This window comes from Lepidochelys olivacea (genome assembly GCF_965140295.1).
Source record: "Lepidochelys olivacea isolate rLepOli2 genome assembly, chromosome: 8".
NCBI lineage: Eukaryota > Metazoa > Chordata > Testudines > Cheloniidae > Lepidochelys > Lepidochelys olivacea.
In genome coordinates, this window is record NC_140418.1 from 55,057,405 (window position 1) to 55,082,529 (window position 25,125).

The window sequence follows — 25,125 nt, forward strand, 5'->3', positions numbered from 1 at the left end:
TAACCATTCAGCTGTTTCTGATTGAGATTAGGGAAAAATATACTGGTTTTCAGTGTCGAAAAAAACCACCCAAGAACCTTGTCTTTGGAAATCATTTGAGACACCTTGAACCTGATTTTTAGAGTATTTCGCATTATAGAGGACTTCATATGTTCAAAGCACAGCTCCCATTGATTTCCGTTGCAGCTGTGAGTGCTCAGTACTTCTGAAAATCAGACCAAGGGTCTCAAGTTCAAGCATCCATAAAATGAGAAACACACAATTAGTTAACCACCTTTTGAAAAGCATGGCTTAAGTGACCTGACTAGCATCAGGTAGGACAGAGGTGGGCAAAGAACAGCCCCTGAGCTCCTGGCCCGGAAAGCTGTCCCCCCTCCCCTGGAGCCACGCCGCTGTGCAGTGCAATGCTCTGGGCAGCGGGGCTGCAGAGCCCAGCCTGACCCAGTGCTCTGTGCTGCGCGGCACGACGCAGCTGCCTGTCCTGGTGTAGCCGTGCTGCCAGCCACTGGTGCTCCAGGCAGCGCAGTCAGGGGGCAGGGAGCAGGGGGGGTTGGATAGAGGGCAGGGGAGTTCAGGGCATGGATAGGGGTTGAGGTGGCCAGAGGGTGGGGAACGGGGGTTGAATGGGGGCAGGGATCCTGGGGGGCAGTCAGGAAGGAGAGAAGGGGTTGGATGGGGTGGATGGGGCAGGGGTCCGGGCAGGGGGAGTCAGGAAGGAGAAGGGGGGTTGAATGGGGAGGCAGGGGGAAGTTAGGGACAGGGGGTCTGGGGACAGTCAGGGGCAGGGATTCCAGTAGGGGTAGTCAGGAAGGAGCGGGGCGGGGGTTGGATGGGGTGGCAGGGGTCAGGGGCAGGGGGTCTGGGAACGGTCAGGGGACCAAGAGCAGGGAGTGGGGGGATGGATGGGGCAAGGGTCCCCCGGGGGGCAGTCAGGGAACAGGGTGGGTTGGATGGGGCAGGAGTCCCGGGGGGGGGTGGCGTCGGGGTGAGAAGCGGGGGCATCAGATAGGGGGCGGGGGCTGGGCCATACCATGCCTGCCTCCCCTAACAGGCTCTCCATACAATTTCAGAAACCTGATGTGGCCCTCAGGCCAAAAAGTTTGCCCACCCCTGATGTAGGAACTGTGGCAGAAGGGATTGAATCCAGTTCTCCAGAGCAACTTTTAGCTGCCTTATCCCTGAGACCATCCTTTCCTTTTCTGTAATCCACTACATGTCTTCTACCTTCTGTAACAAATAAGGGGGGGGGTCGTACAGAGGAGTCTCCTTCACTACACAAAGTGCTTGAGTTTGTAACCTTAATCTTCCTCTAACATAGTTTTTTTGCATGTAATCTTAATAAACACAGCTACTACTGTTGTTGGTCCCATAATTATCCCTCAGCAATCTTTTGACTTTTGAAGGAACACCAGTTGCGGAGTTGGGGAGATGTTTCTGTGGTGATCAGCTGAGGCCTCATAGGTAGGGCCCTACCAAATTCATGGTCCACTTTCATCAATTTCACGGTCATAGGAATTTAAAAATTGTAAACTTCATGATTTTCAGCTATTTAAATCTGAAATTTCACAGTGTTGTAACTGTAGGGGTCTGGACCCAAAAAGGAGTTGTGTGTGTGTGTGTGTGTAGGGGCGGGTCACAAGGTTATTGGGGGGGGGGGGTTGCAGTACTGCTACTCTTACTTCTGCACTACTGTTGGCGGCAGTGCTGCCTTCAGAACTGGGCTGCTGGAGGGATTAAGGATGGTGTGGTATGATATTGCCACTCTTACTTCTGTGCTGCTACCTGCAGAGTTGGTCCCTCAGTCAGCAACCGCCACTCTCTGGCTGCCCAGCTCTGAAGGCAGCAGCACAGAAGTAAGAGTGGCATGGTATGGCATTGCTACCCTTACTTTTGCACTGCAGCTGGTGGGGCACTGCCTTCAGAGCTGGGCGCCCAGCCAACAGCTGCCACTGTCCGGCCACCCAGCTCTGAAGGCAGCGCTGAAGTAAAGGGTGGCAATACCGTGACCTCCCCCTTAAAAATAACCTTGTGGACCCCCCCCCCACTCCCTTTTGGGTCAGGACCCCCAATTTGATGAATGCTGGTCTTCCCCGTGAAATCTGTATAGCATAGGGAAAGCATACAAAAGACCAGATCTCATGGGGGGAGACCAGATTTCATGGTCCATGATGCGTTTTTCATGGCTGTGAATTTGGTAGGGCTCTACTCATTGGGCTGTTTAAAAACTATTATAAAACTGATTACTTTACATAGAAGGCCATTCCATTTTAAAAAGATGAAATTAAAATGATACTGTGGTGGAGATTTGATAACAGTAAAAGGGTTATGATTAATATTAAGAGCACTCAACTCCCTTACACTCCTGATAATCCCAACCCTAGATATTTTCATTTTATGCCTTTCCATTCCATGCAGAATGTAGGGCCTTCACCAGAGTCTTCCATCTTTGTCAGTCTCTTGAAGCAGTCTTAGCTTCTTTCCCTGTCATTTTGATAGCTTTCAGTTCTGCTTCTGTAGTGTGTTTCCATGTTATTCTTGGTCTAGGTTGCCACCTCTTACCCTGAGGGTTCCTGTCCAATGCCTGCCTGTCATGATATTTTGGGTCTTTCCATGTATGGCATAGTCATCTCTATTGGCTTCTGTTTCATCATTCTCCAGAGTTCTTCACCTTTTTATTTTGGCCATCTGAGACTGAGGATATGTCTAAGGCAGTTTTTCATGAAAATTTGTAAGTTAGATAGTAAGGTCTTGAGACTCCAAGTTTTAGCACCACATAGTAAGACTGACTTTACAGTGGTGTTAAATATTCAAAGTTTAGTTTGGAGGACAAGATTTCTGTTTCTCCAGATTGGCTTTAGAGTTACAAAAGCATGGCTGGCTTTTGCTATTCTAGCTTTAATGTCTTTGTTCCACCTGTTGTGCTTACAGTGCTGCCAAGATATGTGACATATTAGTCCTAGAAAGTGTTGTTGATGATTCTTTTGGGTTGATTCTCATAATTTTAGTTTTCTTGAAGTTTGTCAACCCTACTAATTGTGCATAAGCCTGGAGATCATTTGTGCTGGCTTACATGTCTCTGTGGGTATGGGATAGCAAGCTGATGTCATCTGCAAAGTCAAGGTGCTCTAACTTCTATGTGAAAGTCCATTGTATGACCCTTGATTGTTCTGTGGTCTCTCTCATTACCAGTCCACTACCAGTAAAAAGTTCATAAGACATCCTTGTCTGATGCCTATAGGAACCACAACACAGAATATCCAAAATATAGCTGCTTCATTTGCTGCATGAGGTCTACTTAAATTATGAATATGTGCAAAGCTGCCATGGTTTTTCCTAAACAACCGCATGAAGCATTATAACTTTAATTCAGATTCTAGGAAAAGGAGTTCTTGTTCAGACAGTACTGGAGGATATGTGAGTGAGTTATGATGGGTGAGGCAGAGCAGACTCTCCTGTCTTCTGGAGTTCTCTCTTTGGGATATCTCTTATATTAATTAGCCAACTTCTGACAGTCTGAGGATTCTCATTGTGGCCTTACTTGTTTTTACACCTTTGTCTTTTGGAAGTGTCTTTCTTCCCTGAAGTATGCTAAAGTTCATGTTACTTTTATGTTGTTGTGGCATAGGCTGTCTTTCTTTCTCTGCTCACTGCAGTGCTAATTGATTTGCTTTTAATTTGGAGACCTCACTCAAGCTACTTATGCTCAGGAGTGAAACTGCTGTGCAGATGGCATCTTTGAGAATGAATACGTATCACACTGTATATTGGAAGATCACTTCAGAGGTTTCTCTCCTCTTCATCAGTTGGAGATGTTCTGCTTTTAAGGGATTCTTTATCTTGCTTTTGTCCATACGATAAGACTGTTCTTACTGTGTCTGAGCAAAAAGTACATTTAAAATGTAACTATAATGTGCATGAAGTAAGACCTTCACATTTATCAAATGACTAAAGGTTCAAGTAGGCAGGGGGTGGAGTATTATGGGCAGAGCTTGAAAAAGTACCATTAGTTTTTTCTTCATAGTTGAGAAGGACAAAATCCTCAATATCGGAAGAGCAATTGAAGCATTCTTGAGAAGCTGCTTTGAGGGACTTGACTCTTCAAGCAGCACATAAACCATAAATGCTTGATGCCATATGTATTTTCTGTGCTGCTGTTTTCTGTATTGTCTGGACAATTGAAGCAGACTTTGATATCACATTTCACCTCTTAACCTTCAAGGATGTTCATAGCTATAACTTTGAAGATTTTTAGGAGTGACACATCTGTGCCTTTCTTGAGTAAAGAAAGTTGCTAAGTTGGAAACCATCATATCCAAGAACTTTTGGGATATAAGCTCTCTGTCCCCATCAGCCTTACCAGCTACGGTTCCCTTTTGGGCTTCCTATGTAGATTTAGCTGAGAATGGAAGCATTCTGCTTATTCATCCTTGATAGATTGGCCATGATCTATGTGACCCTTCATATCACCAGCTGGAGAACATTCAGGGGTCAATGTTATGTCTTTGGTTTCCAACACAGATACCAGCTAACAAGTAGTCCTTCTTTGTTACTTAGTGGCAATTCTGATATACAAAGGCACATTGGAAGAGGATTTTTGAGTTTGTATGCCTTCAAAGACTTTGTTTGAATTATTGTTAAAAGGACAAATGAAAGAAGTGCTCTTACCTGTCCCAGCAATGCAATTTCTATTTCTGGATTATTATTCTTTCTTAATCACAAGACTAGTTCTGGATCGTTCTTTATTCATCATATCACATTTTAAATTAAAAGTTTGAGTCTTCTGTCTTGGAGAAAGCTTATTATTCAGTATTTACCTATTATGAATTAGGTGCTTTTCTTGGAAGAGACTCTTGAACCTTGCCAAGATGTTGCAGCCCAAGACAGGTACTTTCCAAGTGATTACTCAGACTCTGGAAGATTGTGCCAAATACATAAATAAGAGTTGACTGTCTCACCTGCCTGTCTTTTTGATTCAGTTGTCTGCAGCTAATATGAAGCTAAAAGACACTTTATTCTCCTTTTTAAAATTTTTTTGGGGAAAGTGAATTTACAGGGCTGCAAAGTACTCCTTACATCTCTGTCTACTTCTTAGTAATAAGGTTGTACATAGGTATTTCCGTTATGGTGTAGCAAAATGCTCTTGGTTCAAGAGCTTCTGCCAGAAGCCTCTAGGCAAAACTACAAAAGCATTAACCGGGAAAACAAAACTCAGTCATTCCTCAGCACTCCCTCACATCAGCGTTCAGTGTATTTGATTCAGTAACAACTGTCTCTGCTTTGGAACTTGAGTCTCTCACCTATAATTTTTGGCCTGGCATTCTATCAAGTCAGACAAAATGCCAGTGGATGTCATGAACAACTAGAGAACTGTAGTGGGCACTCTCTTGGCTTTTATCTGAAGGGGTAGGGATGTTGAAACTGTTGTAGTTAACATTCAGCTCTGCTCAATCAGTTTAAAAATCCCTTCCCCTCTCAATTGCTCAGGTTTTACCTGTATATTCCCTTTGCCTCTGGCAGTTGGACACAAGAGCTTCTTTCCCATAAAGAAAAGGTAGTGCTCTCCTCCCATCTAACTTTTTGCTAAGTGATCTTGGACTTCCTTCTCCATGAATTTCATTAACAGTATTTTAAGGGAATGGGATCCTGCACAGACTATAAATTTTGTGTACTTTTAGCTTTTATGTTGAGAGCAAAAAGCATAAGAATTTTTTTTTTCCAAGTCTGTTTCTTGAACTCTTTGGACCAGTCTAAAGGGGAATCAATATCTACGGATAGCACAGTGTACTGACATGCTACAAAGACTTAGCAGTGTCTTGTCTTAAAGCCCATTGAACTAGGCCTCTAAAGTAGGAGTGGGGAAACTACGGCCCGTGGGCCAGATCCGGCCCATCAGGGCTTTGGATCCGGCCCGTGGGATTGCCACCCCTGTGGTGCCACAGGCCCCGCGCCATTCTTGGAAGCCCCTGGCACGATGTCCCTGCGGCCCCTGGGGGATGGGGAGGGGGCAGAGGGTTCTATGTGCTGCCCTTACCTGCAGGCACCGCCCCCCACAACTCCCATTGGCTGGGAATGGGGAACTGAGACCAATGGGAGCTTCGGGGGAGGTACCCGCAGGGCAGCGCATGGAGCCCTCTACCCCCTTCCCCCTCACCCACTCCCTGGGGCCACAGGGATTTGGTGCCGGCCGCTTCCAGAAGCGGCATGGGGCCAGGGTAGTCAGGAAGCCTGCCCTGGCCCCACTACGCACCACTGCCACCCCGGAGCCACTCCAGGTAAGCAGCACCGGGCTGGAGACCGAACCCCAACCCCCTGCCCTGAGCCCCCTGCCGTACCCTGCACCCTTTCTGCACCCCAGCCCCCTGCCTTGAGCCCTCGCCGCACCCCTCCTGCACTCCAGCCCCCTGCCATACCTGGCACCCGTCCTGCACCCCAACCCCCTGCTCTGAGCCTCCTGCAACACCCCTCCCACACTCCGCACCCCTCCCTGCCCTGAGCCCCCTCCCACACTCTGCCCCCCTCCTCCGCCCCAACCCCTTGCCCTGAGCTGCTTCCTGTACACCTCCCCGCACCTCTGCCCCAGCCCTACATTCATGGCCCTGCATGCAATTTCCCCACCCAGATGTGGCCCTCGGGCCAAAAAGTTTGCCCACTTCTGCTCTAAAGCATGTTTTTGCTCAGTTCCTAATATACCTGTATGGCAGTTTTGAAGTATTGTGTACATCCACTGGACCTTGCTGTATACTTTGAGAATACGATGGATGCCCATTTAAGAAAGTGGTACTATAAGAATTCAGTAATTTTGTTCTCCTGTGAATTCTTTACCCAAACTAGTCTTTGGAGTCAGGAATTTTAAGGGAAAACCTAACTAGTAACTGCTGTTCTCAGAAAATATTTAAAAATGATGGTAACAGATCTGCATCTGCCCTCTGCCCCCTACTTATCTACCTCTGGGCAGTGAAGTGTGGGGAACATGTCTTCTTTATGGAGGTGCTCTTTATGGTGGGGTATGCAACTCTGTTGTTGTTGTTGATGCAGTAGTAGTAGTATTTGCACTGCTTTGACATTGCTGTGTTGATTACTGTCTGATTTTTATTATTAAACCAGGGCTTTTCTTCTAGTTATTACAGGAGCTGTGCACAGTGTTTAATGTAGACTTACCCTGCCGTGTGAAGTCCTCCCAGCTGGGAATTATCAGCAATAAACAGACGCACACCAGCGCCATTGTGAAGCCGCAGTCTAGCTCCTGCTCATACATCTGCCAGCACTGCCTTGTCCACCTCGGAGACATTGGTGAGTGTTTGGAGCAAGGAGAGATGAGATGCTCTGTATAGCATAAACTTGGAAAGGAATCCGTGCAACCTGTGCTGCAGCTAGATCAGGGGCGGCCAACCTGTGGCTCCTTGTATAGGTACCGACTCCGGGGCTGGAGGTACACGCACCAACTTTCCAATGTGCTGAGGGGTGCTCACTGCTCAACCCCTGGCTCTGCCACAGGCCCTGCTCCCACTCCACCCGCTCCCGCCCTCTCCCCTGAGCCTGCAGTGCTCTCTTTTCCCTCTTGTCCCCCCAGAGCCTCCTGCGTGCCACGAAACAGCTGATTGGCAGGGCTGCTGGTGGGCGGGAGGCACTGGGAGAGGGGTGGGGGAGCTGATGGAGGGCTGCTGACGTATTACTGTGGCTCTTTGGCAATGTACAGAATTGGTAAATTCTGGCGCCTTCTCAGGCTCGGGTTGGACACCCCTGTGCTAGACCAAGTACTCTGCCTTGAACTGCTGCCTGTAGACTGAACAGTTTGAACGGTCTGAAATGTAATGTTGGAGTGTTAGAGCCCTTGAAAGACTGTGATGCACGAAGGCAGTGATATTATGAAGAGTGATTTCTAATGATTTGCTTAGACTTGTGTTTTCATCTAGAGGAGCTCTGTTTCTTGCAGAGGTAGACAGTGAAAAGTAGAAACCTGTTAAATTGCAAGAGCTATTACAAGAATTTGTGTTGCAACATTTAACAGGCGTTCATGTCAGAGAGAGCCTATGTTAAACAGTCTTTCCTACAAAGAACATGGTAAGAAGTCTAACTTTCATAAGCCTGGCTGTTTTATTTTGCATCCAGGTACACTTAAATTCAAAAGGTTTATTCCATTTATAATTTTATTGTGGTGCTTTACATATTTAGATTATATGATCCACACTAGATTAAACTTTTTGTAGAAGGGGTTATTGCAAAAGGCAACCTGCAACTACTTTAAAATTAAGACTAGGTATTGAATATTCCGAGTGTCAAGAGGAATGAGGAGCATTCACAGCTTTTTGTGTAATGTGTCTGACACAGTGTATTTGAGGGTAGTGAATAAGAGCTGGTAATCTGTGATTTTGGGACCTGAAAGAGGAGTGGGAAAGGGAGGGCAACTAAAAGTGAATTGATGTTCCTTGTACTCTTTCGGGTACTCGGTATGTAATCCTACTGTTTGTTTTAAAGTATTTGCAAGACATTTATGGGTCTCCTCAAGTAAACTGTATGTACTTGTAATCTGCAGGACCAAATACTTGGAAATGTTGAGGAGAATTTAGCCCTCTGAGCAGCAAGACAAACTGCTGTCTGAACTTGCCTTTCTTTCCTTTTTTAGCTCGCTACAGGAATCAGACCAGCCAGGCAGAGTCCTACTATAGACATGCAGCTCAGCTTGTTCCCTCCAATGGTGAGTCTGAGATGCCTCTATTCTGCTGAGTTTACTATCCCAAATCAGTATTTCAGGCGTTTGCTTTTTTCTCCATAGAAAATGGAGAAATAGTTTTAAGATCTTGATTATTAAAAAAATAAAATACCAGCAATAAGTTACAGTAGAACCTTGATAATTCACACTTCTAATCTGCATTCACCCATAGTTCACACACAATCTATTTTCATTTCTCAAAGGATTAATAGCAAAGTATTATAGTGAGGTCTCGTAGTATTAAGACTGAGCTATGTTACAGAATATGCTATAGTACATTTATGAATTTTGTATGAAGTATTATTAAACCTATACTGCACTTGTCAAATGAACAAACATTCTTTGCTTTCTTTAATTATTTACTTACTAATAAATAAAATTCAGTAATTCACAGGGGGTCTCCGAGTCACTCATACAAATTTGAGGTGGTTCTGTAGTTCAGCTTACTGACTCCCTATTTTCTCCTGATCTCTCTCCTTATGCAGGTGCAGTGATATAGTACTGAATAGAACTAATGCAACTACAATGAACAGAATACAGATTCCCATTTGCTGCAGGTTGCTCTGTAGCGAGAATGCAAACCACTTTTATGAGCCACACCCACCAGGACTCAGTTAGTGCAGTAGTCATCTAAAACTGACTTCTAAATTTTTGGAGCTGTCTTTTTTTGTCCTATGTATTTTAAATTGTATTACATCAGTAACTTCTAGTAGATTCTGATTTGGTATATTAGAGGCAAAACTTTGCCTGGCCTTGACTGTACCTTCCTGCTTAGACAATTTTTTTTATTAAGTCATTTGCATCTGTTTTTACATTTAATAGATTTGTGAAAATTTGAACCACGAGTTCTGTAGCTTGTGAATTATAGCAGTGCTGAGATGGGGCCAAATAACTGGTTCAGCAAATTAATCTGATCTGTATAAAGGATATATAGGCTTTAAATGGAAGCTTGCTGTCCTTATAGCTAAGATTTAGATTGAAATAGAGCTTCTTTTCTAGAGCAAATAGATTTGGTTACAGTTGAAGAAAAGATCACTTCACTCCATGAGAAATTGTCATCCTCTTCTCCCCTAGGTCAGCCTTACAATCAGTTGGCTATTTTAGCTTCCTCCAAAGGAGACCACCTGACCACAATTTTCTACTACTGCAGAAGCATTGCTGTGAAGTTCCCTTTCCCAGCTGCCTCCACTAATCTACAAAAAGCACTTTCTAAAGCACTGGAAAGGTGAGGCTGATCTGTTCTAGGGAGTGAGTAGTTATTCATAACTAACACTCCCTTTGCCTCTGTCCTGGCAAGTATTCCCTCCCTTATTTGGTGTGTCTGTGTGTATACCCACCACAGATAAGCATTCATAGTACCAAATGTGCACACAGAAGTAGGAGATCACTGACCCCCATTCCAGCCACATCCGCCTTATATATGTATTGAGCAGGAGGTACCTGTATCTGAGATCCTCTTGGGTGGGAGCACCATTGAGGGGCAACTGAACTGTATCAAGTTACCAGCACATCTCTTGGGTAGGGGCAGCCAACAGTGGAAACTACCTCTTCTCTCTCACACCCCTGTCCTTTCTCTGGGAAGGGGATGCAGCTATTAGCATTGTTTCTGCCTGGAAGATCCTTAGTCTATGCAGCTATGTCTATTTACAAAGACTGAAGCCAACTATTTCTCTCAAACTGCAGTCGGGATGAGGTGAAGACTCGATGGGGGGTGTCTGACTTCATCAAGGCATTTATTAAGTTCCATGGCCATGTATATCTGAGTAAGGGCTTGGAGAAGCTGAGCCCTCTTCGAGAGAGACTGGAGGAACAGTTCAAGGTTAGTGCCACAAAAAATTCCTAATTTTTCACTTTGGAAATCTAACATCTATCCAGGAATCTAGTCTTTCACTGATTTAATATGCTGGAAAAACATGTTCCTTTAAGAAAACTGACGAAGTATTTCTGACCAGAGGGTAAGTGTATTGCATCCTGAAATAGAACATGATATGCATGAGTAGGGCCCTACCAAATTCCTTTCTGGTCCATTTTGGTTATTTCATGGTTGTAGGATTTTTTAAATTGTAAATTTTATGATTTCACCTATTTAAATCTGAAATTTCATGGTGTTGTAGCTGTAGGGGTCCTGACCCCTTGCAGGGCGGGTCACAAAGTTTTATTGTAGGGGAGGTTGCGGTACTCCTTACTTACTTACTTACTTCTGTGCGGCTGCTGGCGGTGGCACTGCTTTCGGATCTGGGCGGCTGCTGGCTGGGAGCCTAGCTCTGAAGGCAGAGCTGCTGCCAGCAACAGTGCAAAAGTAAAGATAGCATGGAACAGGCTTGCCATCCTTTACTTCTGCACTGCTGCCTGCAGAGTTGGGCCCTCAGTCCGGCCATCCAGCTGTGAAGGTAGCAACTCAGAAGTAAGGGTGGCAATACCACAACCCCTCTAAAATAACCTTGTGATCTTCCTGCAACTTCCTTTTGGGTCAGGGCCCTCAATTTGAAAGATGCTGGTCTCCCCGTTCAAATCTTTATAGTATTGGGTAAAAGTACACACAAGACCAGATTTCACGGTCCATGACATGTTCTTCATGGCCGTGAATTTGGTATGGCCCTATGCATGAGGTGCAGGCTGCAAAGATTTGGTGGTGAGGCTGATAATGGGTCAGCCCTACTCACCTACACAGACAGCATGATTTTTTTTCTGCAGTTTAATATTGCTTATCCAAATGTGTTCTTCTGTTGGAGACAAAAGGTTAATTTAAATGTTTAAAACATAGGCTGTATTCTGAGCTTGGAGTGCCACTTTTGATTCTCTGCTTCTTGAACTGGATGATCGCAAGAGATTTTGTGAAAAGCAGTTTCTCCCAACTACTACTATTTCATCTGATGAGTCTTCCTTAAATTCTTTAGTGAACTCGGAAACAAGAGCTTCCTCCTTTGATTTCCTACGTTTACTCTTTAGTAGTAATTAAGACTGTTTTAACCCTGCTCAAGCTGCCTCTCCTGCTGGCAAAGTTTACCCTTGAGAGCAGTGTTTGTTTTGAAAGCCTTCAGTTCTGTGCATGGAGTGGAACCATTCAAAACTGAGCTGTCTCCTCTGTAAAGAGTAACCACTAATTTAAGCACATCGCTCATAAGTTTAAAACTGTTACATTCTCTAATTCAAACAGATGAGCTTTTTTATGTTTACTCCAGACAATGTGATTTAGCTAGGTACAATTTAAAACAAGAAACCTCCCCCCCTCCCCCCCAAACTGTTCTTCACTGTCTCTCTTCTTAATTTTAGCCATTTTATAAATGGTACTTTCCAGAATGCTTATTAGTAATTATGAACAGTGCTCAGGCATGCGGAAGACTCTGTGGTACCGAACACGTCCAAGGTGTGCAAGAACTAATGACACCCTGACTTTGTGCATTACATTGTGCTGTGTATATATAAGCAACGTGTTCTGTAACGTGGCATTTGCTACACTGAGCTGAATAGTTTTAGCTTCCTCCTCTCCATGATAAGAAAATCATTTCATCTAGCTGGGTTGTGAAGTGAAGCATGAAATCATAGATACCTATGGCTGGGAAGGACCTTTAGATGTCAAGTCCAGCACCCTACAATGAGGCAGCACCAAGTAAACCTAGACAGTCCCTGGCAGGTGTTTGTCCAACCTGTTCTTAAAAACCTCCAATGAGTCCACAACCTCCCTTAGAAGCCTATTCTAGAGCTTGACTATCCTTATAGTTTTTTCCTAATATCTAACCTAAATCTCCTTTGCTGCAGATTAAGCTGATTACTACTTGTCCTACTTTCACTGCACTTGAAGAACAATTGATCACTGTCCTTTTTATAACTTCCCTTAATATATTGGAAGACTGTTAACAGGTTTCCCCTCAGTCTTTTTTTAATGAAAACTAAACATGCCCAGTTTTTTTAACATTTCCTCATATGTCAGGTTTTCTAAACCTTTTATCATTTTTGTTCCTCTCTTCTGGACTCTCTCCAGTTTGTCTTAGTCTTTCCTAAAGCATGGCGCCTATAATTAGCCAGTACTCCAGTTTAGGGCCCCACCTGTGCTGAGTAGAGTGGGACAGTTACCTCCAGTGTCATAAATATGACATTCCTGGTAATACACCCCAGAATTATATTAACGTTTTTCGCAACTGCATTACAGTGTTGACTCATATACAATTTGTGATCCACTGTAATCCCGAGATCCTCTTCAGGACTACTAGCCAGTTATTTCCCATTTTGTAGTGGTGCATTTGTTTTTTTGTTGTTGTTTTTTCCTTCCATAGTAAAATACTTTGCACTTGTTTTTATTGAATTTCGTCTTGTTAATTTCAGACTAATTAGCCAATTTGTCAAGGTAGTTTTGAATTCTAATCCTGTCTTCCTGTGACTGTCCTCCTTGCAACCCTCTCATCTTGGTGTCACCCACAAATTTTATAAGAATACTTGCCATTCCTTTATCCAAGTCATTATTGAATATTACCGGACCCAGGACTGACCACTGTGGAACCCCACTAGATACATTCTTCCACTTTGACAGCAAACCATTGATAACTACTCTTTGAGTATGGTCTTTCAACAAGTTGTGCAACCACTGTATAGTAATTGTATGTAGACTACTTTCCCTAGTTTGCTTATGAGAATGTCCTGCGGGACTGTCAAAAGACATACTAAAATTAGATATATCATGTCTACTGCTTTCCCCTATCTACTGGGGCAGCTAGGCTTGACTGGTCTATTATTCCCAAGGCCCTCTTTTTGTTCCCCTTTTTAAAGATAGGTACTATGTTTAGCCTTCAGTACTCTGGAACCTCACCCATCCTCCGTGAGCTCTCAAAGATAATTGCTAACGGTTCTGAGATTTCTTCACCTAGTTCCTTCAATACCCTAGGATGAATTTCATCAGGCCCTGCTGAATAGATCTAACTTAGTTTGTTCGTTTCCTGTGTTGGCTTGCATTCCTTTCCCCTTGTTAATATTAACTGGAATATCTGGTCACGATTAACCTTTTTAGTGAGGACTGAAGCAAAATGGGCATTTAACAGCTCAGCCTTCGGGATGTCATGAAACTGACGAAATGATGGGCTATATTTTCAGAAATATTTTTAGCTGTAGATACTGTATGGTTGGTCATGCAGATAAACTTGAAGCTCTCTTTACATCCAAAATTATAGGGTTCGGACTGTTCAACAATACCAGCAGTCTCATTATGCTTCTGACTCCAGTTGTAGAATTTAGGGTGCTGTATGCTCTTAGGCAAACAACAAAACTGGGCATGGGACTCAGAAAAGTCATTTTTCCTCTTAGGCAACTAACTTTAGCTCGCTGTGTGATTTTGTCTAAATTGATTGTGGTGATAGATTGGATATCAACCCTTATCACTATGCATCAGAAAGGTTTAAAGTTCGTCTTCATCTGCCAAAGAATGGCAGGTGTCTAGTGTTACTGTACTTAGTGAAGCAAGATCATTTTTGTAAACATGTGCCATTTTCATCACTATTAATAGTTCTGTCACATGGGATTAAATATGAAAACACTCATAATGCATAACCATACATCATGGTTGAATTTCCTGATTTATCTGTAAAAATCTTAATCATGACACTACAATTGCTGCTGTTTCATTTTTTTGAAAGGGAAAAAGATTAGCTGGTTTGATTCTGTGCAGTTTGCATAGTCACACATTTTAACGTAATCACTCTGTTGCATGTTACATTTAAACTACATGGAGTGGGCCAGTCCCCCACAGTACATTCCATCTTATGTGTACAGGTGTAGAGATCTAGCAAAGTCTGTCAGACTTAACTGAGCCCCTTCCGGTGCCATCTTAAGTGTATGTTTGCGCTGGAGGGATAATTCACTATTAGGGATAATCTAATAGCACTCAAACATTTTAGGACGAGTGCCTTCTCCCCAGTGGCTGAACCATTGCTAATGCAGTACAATAGTAACCACAAGTCTGAATTGTCAGTCAGTCAACTAACCCTTTCAGATGCATTCTTTCTGGGTTATAGTACACACTCTCTTATATAAATTTCTTTGTTACAGAGGTTGTTATTCCAAAAAGCCTTCAACTCTCAGCAGTTAGTTCATATTACTGTCATCAACCTGTTTCAACTGCATCATCTGCGAGATTTTAGCAATGAAACTGAACAGCATAGTTACAGCCAGGATGAGCAGCTCTGCTGGACACAGCTACTTGCCCTCTTCAGTAAGTACTGAGATTCCAAATATTTTTTTTTCTTCTTTGCTTCCATATAATATACATTTAAAATGGATTGTTCCCTCCTCTCGCCCACCCCCAATTCAGTTTCTATTTTTTTCCATTGATTCACTTGTAAGGAGATACTTACCTATTTGTCCTACTGGATTTACCACCTCTCTTCAGTTGTCAACAGAGCCTTTTTAGGAAAAACAATTCAAAAAGCTAATGGCTGAACTTTGTGGTAAGAAGTAGTACATGGAAAATAAGAGATTATGATCTGCCAGTGGAATCTTTAAACTAAAATCATTAGGGTGGCTTGTTCTAAATAAATAGCCTTCAAAGTAGATTTATGGTGTAACACTTTTAAAAGTTGTTATGGATTCCTCTGTTATCCTTTCAAAAAGAAAAGGAGTACTTGTGGCACCTTAGAGACTAACAAATTTATTTGCACATAAGCTTTCATGAGCTACAGCTCACTTCACCTGTTATCCTTTCAGTTTCCTTTCTTGGAGTCCTGTGCAAGTGTCCACTGCAGAATGACTTCCAGGAGGAGTCTTGGGGTGCATACCCGCTTCCTGCTGTAAAGGTCTCGATGGACTGGCTGAAACTTAGGCCCAGTGTCTTCCAGGAGGCAGTGGTTGATGAAAGACAGTTGTGAGTCTCTCTCTTTTTGATACAATTATTTTTTTTCTTTTGACTTTCAGTCAGTTGTGTAAGGTGATAGTGACTAAAGAAGGATTAATGTGAAGAAGGTAGTGAAGAAATAGCCTGAGTCCCTTAACTGTTCATTTACAGACACTGAGGTTTTTAAAAGTACATAATTTTTGCAAAGAAAAATGTGGGTTCTGGGTGTTAAACTAGATACAGTATTTGCAAATATATAACCATTGTTTTTTAGATTTTATTCATAGGTTAGAAGGGACCATTACAAACATCTAGTCTGACTTCTGCATAACATAAACCAAACAACCTCACCCAGTAATCTGTGTTGGTTATTTGTACTCGCTCAGTTAGATTTACTGAGGCTGATGTCTGTAAAATGATTTTCCAAAAGTCATACACTGAGGCTTGGATGGTGCTAGAATCCAAGATTCTCCCATAATCTTAAATTTTGTATGGAAGGTCAGCACAGAGCATCTCATGGTGTTGCTCTACTCTATGCTCATAGTACCATAATTATAGGCTTTTTGTGGCACTGCCCAGTCTATTCTACAACTACAGCAATTGTTTAATTTTCTTTGGCTCTATGGATGTTTTTCAACACCTAAGTGGCTATTATTTTTCTCTCTCTCACACTCACACTCACTCTCTCTCTCTCTCTCTCTCTCGATGTCTTTAAAAAACCAAGGTGAAGTACAGTGACTGGATTAATTGGCACTGCCTGAATAAATGCTAATCTTCACAGTAAGAATAGAGTATTGTATACCTTAATAAAGAGAAGGCTGCTGTCATCCTTGGGGGTAAGTGGCCACAATGGACAGAGCCCTACAAAAGCAGTGGGTATAGCATAGGACTGGGAGTCTGGAGTTATAGTCTGTTCCTTGTTCAGCCCCTAATTGTGTGGCCTTGGGCAAGTCACTTAACCTCTCTCTGCACCTCAGTTCCCAGATTGTCAAATAGGGATGATAGTGCTTACTCACCACTGCAAAGTGCTTTGAAATCTGCCCTTAAAAAGTGTTATGTACCGTTTTCCCCAACAGTCACTCAAAATTAAAAAAAAAAAAGAAAACTTACGGAAATTTTTATCTTCCCATAATCTTCCTACTTCAAAAAATAAAGACCTCTCCATGCTTCATTTTGCCAAATCACAGGCACAGGATAATGAAAAGGAAATCTCTGAGTTCAACAGTTTTTCAACTTGTTCCATCATATGTTCAGTTTCCTTTTATAGACTGCAAGTATAATTTAAGGGTTTCAAAAAGAGAGGCTCATGTAAAAAACTTAAAATTAAGTAAAATCGACAGATATTAAGTTCTTCATTGATGTGTTGTCCACATGGATTCCTCTCTTACTGCAGATGCACCTGAGATCAGATTCTTCTGGCCATCCGTTTCTACAACTTGCAGGTTTTTTTTCCATCTCCACCTAACCCACAATACCTACCCAGGTTCTTTCTTTCCACCCTTGGCAGAGAGTCCTTTCAGTCTGCCTGCTTCTCTTCAGTTCAGTTGCAGTGAGTGTTTAAGTAATACAGCTGTCAGGTTGTTAACTTTTAGATTGCCTGTTTTAAAAAATTTTTTTTTACTACTTTCTTTTACTAATTTTTCATAGATAATAGGCTTGGAGCCTCCTCCTCTCCCTTCCATTTGTACGGAGACTTGAGCTGTTATGGTAGATGTTAAATCTCTGGGCTTTAGGAACGCCACTTTGTGGTGCTGCTATTCCATTCAGCAATCTAAGTGGCTATTTTGTTTAGGCAAATGTCATATCTCTGACAATTGCTTATTTTGCTGCTCTTGTTCCAGGCAGACTCATAAGGTTAGTGGTGCCTGCTTCTGGAGGATTTCAGTGAAAGCCTCCTCAGACCCAGAGAAGGATGTGGCTAAGGTTCAGTTTTTCTCCAGTCTCTCTCAGCTTATGCCCAAGCCAGCTGGGATTTCATCCTGAGCTCCAGGGCTGAGAGGTCTAAGGCACCAGTTGTCGGCTTCAATCCAGTTGTTGACTTCTTCAGGCACAGCTAGGAAGGAGCTTCATGCTCCAGAGACCAGATTAGACATCCTCAGAACCAAGACACAAGAGTCAACATGTGTCTAACTTGTTTCAAGTGCCACAGTCAATGGCATCCAAATAGCCCAAGATGGATTCCTCTGGAATCTTGTTACTGGCTATGAAAAGAGTATCTGCTGATTGCCTTTCCTCTCACACAGACTCTTCCTCACTCTCTGTACCCTGCATACACTGCATCTGTGGTCTTTTTGGCACAGTTAGTGACCTGTCTGTGGACCTGGTACTGAATTGCCCTTGCTGGGATGGTAGTGGATTCCCCTCAGTAGTGCAAACTAGACTTTTGACCACCTCAGTCACGGCAATGCATACAGCAGTTGAGACATCAATACAGTGTACTTCCCCTTCCCAACTACAATGGGAATCAGGGATGGACTCCAAAGATTTCTCTTTGAGCAGGAAAGTGTATGGGTCCCTGGTATTCTCCTGTGTCCATTGATTCAGTATACAAATGCTTATCAGTCATAGCCCTGCTGGGCACATTTGGGTATGAAGTGAGTCTAAGAGATTGTCAGCAACTGGTATTGCATACAATTCCATTTTCTTCCTGCTGCCCCCTCGACTGCCCTGTCCCTCTTCAGGAGCCCCTCTCAAGATACTGTTGAAGCAAGAAGGTGGATTCTTCCACTGCTCCAAGATGTGGGGGGAGATTTAGAATTCAGGGGCAGATGGGGTTTTGAATTCTCATTATTTATTCTTCCTAAAGAAAGGGGGTTGGCAGCCCATTCTAGATCTTTGGTGTCTCAACAATATACACCTGGCTCACAGGAAATCCCTCAGATTCCTAGTAGGAACATCTCATTACCAGTACTGGATTCTGCCCTTTAGTCTTTCTCAGCATTGAGGGTGTTCACCAAGTACCTGGTGGTCATAGCAGCTCATTTACAGAGACAAAGGAGGAGTTTATTCATATCCTGTTGAAGGGTTGATCTGAGGAAGTTCAGCATGACAGGTGGCCAATGCAGTTCAAATAACCTTAAAGTTCTTTGCCACACTAAGGCTCAAAGTCAACAATGAAAAATCCACATTCAGCGGACACTTCATGGATCTGATTATCATGGTCCCACAAGAAGTTCTCTCCTCACTAAACTAGTAGGACCCACTTCAGGTGTATGAGGAAGAACTCTTTGCTGCTCCTCTGCCTACCAAGACTCTGGGGACAGATGGCTCCATTGAGAGATGTGGAGTGCTCATCTAAGTCACCTTCAAACACCAGGCCTGTGGTCTTTCTCAAGAAGTTTGTCTGCACATAAATGTCCCAGACCTCAGAGCCATTTGACTGGCATGCAAAGCATTCTTGCCTCTATTCCAGGGATCTACAGTCGAAGTGCTAACAAACACCACCACAGTTATATATTATGTCTGCAGTAGAGGAGGAGCTAGGTCATCTGCACAAGAGAGCATTCAGCTCTATTCCTCACCCACTGATGTCACTGGCCCTGCATCTTCCAAGCATTCAGAACTTGCTGGAAGATCACCTCCCGGGGCAGTTCTCAGACAATCACAAGTGGTCAGTTAAGGACTCAGTGTTGCAGATCATTTTTTGCAAGTGGAGATACCCATCAGTTGACCTATTAGCCATAGGTCAGAAAAGAAGTGTCAAGTGTTCTGCTCCATTCTGGGCTCTATCAGATTCCTTTCTTATCCCCTGGACACTGGGACTAATATATGCTTTCCCCTAACATCCTTGAGAGACCGTAGAAAACTTAGGCAAGATGTTGGATCAATTGTGATAGCCCCTGCATGGGCCAAGGAGTTCCAATATTCGGATCTGGTGAACCTCCCCATGCAGCCTCAGATGACTTTGCCTATCTTGTGCAACATAGTCTCACAGCACAATGATTAGATCTTTCACCTTGTGTTGTTAATAGCCTGGATGTTGGCTCGCTGACATCCACCAGAAAAAGCTCTTCAGTAGAAGTTTAGAACATTCTGCTCCAAAGCAGGAAAGCCTCGACTACATTGACTCATAGCCAAGTAGAAAGTTTTCTATTCTGGCATAAGGAGTAGAAGTCTCCCTCAGCAACACTCATTTCAGCAATATTGGACTATTTATTAGCCTCCAAAGCTGGACTTGTCAGTTCCACAAGCTGCAATATCTGCATATCACTTTCCTATCCAGAATCACACTATTTTCTCACCCTACAGTGGCTAGATACCTTAAGGGCCTGATTCATGCTTTCCCCCAGTTTGGGAGCTCCCTTTTTAGGACCTCTATAACATTAAAAGGTTGATAGGTCCCCTCCTTTGAGTGCTTAGCAATCTGTTCCCTCTACCACCTAGCTATGAAGACTGCCTTTCCAGTAGCCATTACATCAGTTTGAAGGGTAGTAAAGATTCAGGCTCTCAGGACAGGGCTCCGTTAAACTGTGTTTCATAAGGGAAAGGATCACTCTTAGCTCTCATCCCAAGTTCCTGCCCAAAGTTGTTTAAAATGTTTGTGTATATCAATTTATTCATCTTCGTTTTCTTCCCCAAGTCTCACTCAGTCTCATGGGAAACTAAATTTCATACACTTGATTTAGTCAAGGGATTGTAAGACTACCTTAACAGGACAAAAATATTTTAGGAACATACCTAAACTGTGGCCTTCTCAGAGAAAGTGAGTGATGGGTTAGGCACTATCCTCTGAGAGTCTTAGCTCTTCTTCAACTGTATAAGAACATATTATGAGTGAGTTAGATCCACCTAGCTGCATTAGAGCTCATTCTGCTAGACATCAGGCATCCTCTGCTAACTGTTCCTATTTCTGAAGTTTATATGGTTGGCTACATGTATGGTTCACTCATTTACAAGACACAATTCTTTGGTAGAAGCTTCCAGATCAGATGCTGCTTATTTCAGGGCTGTTCTCCATTCATTGTTCAAGTAGGACTCCTAGTACCCACATCCAAGCAAACAGACAACTGTTTGTCACCTAGAGTAGAAGTCATGTGGACAATCTCTCAAAGAAGAGAGAATGATTACTTACATTACAGTAACTTCCATGACATCTTCAAGATGTGTTGTCCATCTAGATTCCATGACCTGCACTCCTTCCCCACTACTATGGAGTCCTACTCCTCTAGGGCTCTGAACTGGTGAAGGAACTCAAGAACATTTGGGCCTGCTCTGCTGTTTATGTGTTTGGGTGAAGGTATGAGAACATGTAGGGGACAAGCACAGCCCCAACGAACACCTCTGGTCAAAAGAGTCTAATTATGTGTGCATGAGGCACATGTGCACCAGGAGTGGAGTCCATGTTGACAACATATCTCTAACAACCATACTTACTGTAAGGTAAGTAATCAGTCTTTCAAAATCATCTTTGATAGTAAAAATTTTTTGCCCTGTCTGGGGGAGGGGTAGCTCAGTGGTTTGAGCATTGGCCTGCTAAACCCAGGGTTGCGAGTTCAATCCTTGAGGGGGCCATTTAGGGATCTGGGGCAAAAATTGGGGATTGGCCCTGCTTTGAGCAGGGGGTTGGACTAGATGACCTCCTGAGGTCCCTTCCAAACCTGATATTCTATTCTATGATATCTCCTTCATTCATCAGACTTGATCTTTTTCCCTCCTTCCCTCAGAACAGATGAACGTGCACTATTCCTTTTTTCCCCTCAAAGTAAAAAGTTCTGAATTCTGCTGTGAGAAGGTAGGACACAGAGCCCTACTTAAAAATCCCTCACTTTTGCTCAATTTGTCTACATGCTCCTATTCTCGTAGTAAAGGGGCAACATCAACTTGATCGCACTGGTCTGATTGTTATACTTTCATTAGTTGCAATCAATAGCTAAGATTAATATAACTGAAAACTTAGTGAAATAACCTTATTTTTTCTCAGCAAAGAGACGCTGTGACTACATCCATAGTAAAAATTACTAAGAGCTGTCAAATGCACAGCTTGAACTAGAGGCCCTAAAAAGGGAGTTCCCAAACTGGGGGAAAGCATGAATCAGGCCCTTAAGGTATCTAGCCCTATATTCAAGCTGACCATGTCTCTTTAAAGTTTTTCTCACAGTACTGCTAATAACAAAAAGCTTCCTTTAGGATAAAAAAAACACTTTTTTTCCTTTTTTCCCTTCATTGGTTCTCCTGAAACCTGTATCTGTTGTGTCCCTCCATCTCTGTAATACTCTAGTGCAGTAGTTTTTCACCTGTTGTCTGCGGAGGTCTAAGGGGTCCATGAAAGACTTACACTGAAAACTGACTGAACAGAATTCAACTGTATATACAGACAATAGATTTCCAAAGGGGTCCGCAAATGAAAAAGGACCTAGTCATACTTCTGAGGCTTTCCTATTATATAGTAAAGCTGTAAGTATCCCTGTCCTATTTATTTGAAAACATCTCTGTCAGTCTTAACTGTGCTTATTCTTGGACTCATTGGGGAAATAATCCTTGTACTACATGCAGATTTAGAATTTTCTGTACTCTGAAAAATGCAGAAATACACAAGTTCTCAACCCTGAAGGTTTATGTGCTTTTTCTTGTGGAGCATTGCTCTTACCTTAAACAAAACAAATAGCTGATACAGATTTTTCTTCTGCTGAAACCATATTACCCAAGGGTAGGCATCTTTAATCCCAGATAGCAAAAGAAATATCCATAAAATACCAGTTCTAGTGTGTGGCTCTTCACAATCAGGTTTCTGGCCACCGCTTTCTGTTGCAGTTCCACAAGCTGCAATATCTGCATGTCACTTTCCTATCCAGAATCAGGTTGGTAGACAACTTTAACAGAATGTCTATTTCATTCTTTTAAAAATATTGTACAAAAGTTTGTTCCCTGTTGATATAAATGAGACAGCAGCCAGTGCACTTTGGAAACTATTTTAAGTAGGCCTCCTAATTTCTTTTTAAACATTTTACACTCACATACTAGACTCAAAAATAGCTAAAACAGAGATCTACTGTTAGTAAAGACTTTTTATTAATTTATTTCAAAAGGCATGTTGAAAGTATGGCAAATATCATGGATGAGAACTACACGGATGATATTTATACTCTCCACCTCTATTCCCCTCACACCCTACCATACAAACAGAATGAGGGTTTGTTACTTACCGTAATTTAGATCTAAAAGGATTTGATGGACTTAGAAAATCAACATTTTTACATTCACCAATCTCGGCAGTCATTCAGGAAAAGTGGCTGACCTACCTTCAGGGTACATGTTTGTATTTCAATTCATCATGTGGTAGATAATGGCTAAGATTTACTGAAAAAGGTCAGATTCATTCTGAGAGCTCTGGGCATGCCTTTGACATAGAATGCCTATTGCTTTCACAGAATTGATGCCAGTCACTACAGGATATAAATGTTAGTCCAAGGCATTGACTGGCAGAGGGAAGGGAAGATGAGGGGATCTGTCACAGGAGGCAAGTGAACTGCAATATAAACATTACTGGTACACTTGTAAAGTTTAAGTCCTGTGGGACCCTGACAAATTAGGCACAATGAAAACTTGAAATGGATTAGTGTTCTTTAATCTCTGCTCCGCTGCCTCAGTCCCTTGAGGCAACAAAACGTGGGGGTTGTTTGGTGAAACTGCCTAGAATATAGTAGGAAATACTTTCTCCTTCATCTGACACATAACTCGTCTTTATACTGGTGCCAGCCCCCTGCTCTTTTGCGCACACTGTACTTGGTGGTTAACACTGGCAGTGAAAAGATACTAACTCCTTTTCTGTAGCCCAGTTTGCAAGTATTTTTCCATGAAGGGAGCCATACAACTGGAAGGAGTCTCCAGGCCAGAACCATGCCTGCAGAGACAGAGTTTTAAGAAATCTTTGAGCTCAGTTGTAGGGGCGAGAGGCAGATTGTGAAATGTGAGATGGGATCAAGATGCAGGTTATTTCCAATATGGCTACTATAGGAGTCCATGCTGCAGGATGTGTTTTTCAGGATGTGTTTTACAGGCTATTCAGGTTTTTTAACCCTCAGCAAATATCTGCTGGAGTCACTAAATTGTTCTGTGCTAACAGAGCTGTAAGCTCAGTTAACCAATCTGCTCAAGTTCAAGGTGGCTATAGGCTCTGTCAGTATGGCTAATGGTGTTTTGTAAGCTCCTTTAGCTGGACCATTCTGTTTAAAGGAGGTTAGGCTTTGTAATTTTCTGATCTCTGAGTAATTCTTGATTTATCTGGTCTTCGTTTCAACCTGTATTGTTTCACTGAATTTAAATGTATGGGGAGTGGGGGAGAGCTTGGGCCCTCTGCCTTGCAGCGGGTGAGGGGGGAGGGAGGGAGGGTAGAGGTTTCTGTCTAGTGAGGAGAGGGGTCTCAGGGCTTCAGCCCCACAGGGTGCACCTGCCAGGGCTTGGCCTTCAGCAGGTTGGAGACCCGTCTAGGTGTGCCATGGCTCTCAAACTTCTGAAGATTGTCATATGTGGCTTGGAGGGTCAGTAAGTTTGGCCACCCCTGCCCTATAGTATACAAAAGCAGCCATAAACTAGCAGAAATGCAGACTATACTCGCTATATAGAAGTCCTCTGTTTTGCCACAGACCCAACTAGAATTCATACTCCTGGAATATGCCTGTGTCTTACCCATCAGAACTTTTCTCCACCTTCTTCCATTTCCACCACTACTGTATATTTTCATATCTCACCATGAGTCAGATTTGGAGGGTTGGGAAGTGTAATAGTACTGTGCTCCATTCAAGTTCATCTAGCAATCCCAGAGTACCATGTGCTTGCAAAACAAGTAGCAAGATGGTTATCAATGGTTGATTTTAAGCCTGTTGATGGCAATTAAATGTTAACATGCTATTGAGATAATGGAGTATTTCACATCTCTATTCAAACTATTTTCTGTCTGTCTGCAGACACAGGTTCACATCTGAAAGATTCGCTAATTTATGCTTTCATTTATTTTAAAACAAAATATGCAAAAACTGTTAGGGCCCCAGAGAATAAAGGCATTCCGCAGAGTGCCGAATCAGTCTGTCCCTTCCATCTCACTGTTGCCATGGACCCAATATACCCACATTTGTGTACCTCACTACGCTTTTATTTTCCTTTTGGCTATAATAAGACTTGACTATCCATAGATAGACGGATATACACTATTTCCCCCTTTGTTGTAAAATCAGAGTACTTTATTTCATTCTCTAACAATTGCCTCACCTTGTACGTGCCCCATAGAGTAGTCCTTCAGATTTGACATCAAAACAGAGTGGTGTCTATGCAAAGTATTTCCAGTCATTGCACCAACTTTAGCAGGGCATGCGTTTAGAGTGAAGGTAGTTTAGTGTTCAACTTAAATCCAACCTGAACTTAGGACTTGTGGTGTTCCAACATCTACTTCTAGAACTACAATATTCTGTTAAGGTTTTTAGAAGTAATGAGTCTGCCTAACCCTAACTATATCTTACGGAAGCATTTTGTCTCTGAACTGATTTTCAGATATATTCTCTTGAGAACAGTCAGCTTTGAATTGGAAAGTACGAACTACAAACAAAGGCTGTGAACTCATTCCCCTAGTATAATATTTTAAAATCAAGTGACACCTGTGGTTTGT

General features: G+C 42.8%; 1 protein-coding gene across 7 annotated transcripts in view; it reads left to right on the forward strand.

Annotated features, from left to right (window-relative positions):
• The window catches only part of SMG7 (SMG7 nonsense mediated mRNA decay factor), a 102,559-nt gene that overhangs the window by 48,695 nt on the left and 28,739 nt on the right, over positions 1-25,125 (forward strand). For all 7 annotated transcript variants that reach the window (XM_084637057.1, XM_084637055.1, XM_084637058.1 and 4 more), the window contains 6 exons: positions 7,119-7,290; positions 8,624-8,695; positions 9,785-9,935; positions 10,394-10,529; positions 14,747-14,909; positions 15,401-15,557. In XM_084637057.1, the coding sequence (XP_084493183.1) occupies positions 7,119-7,290; positions 8,624-8,695; positions 9,785-9,935; positions 10,394-10,529; positions 14,747-14,909; positions 15,401-15,557 (851 nt within the window). The remainder of the gene's footprint in view (positions 1-7,118; positions 7,291-8,623; positions 8,696-9,784; positions 9,936-10,393; positions 10,530-14,746; positions 14,910-15,400; positions 15,558-25,125) is intronic.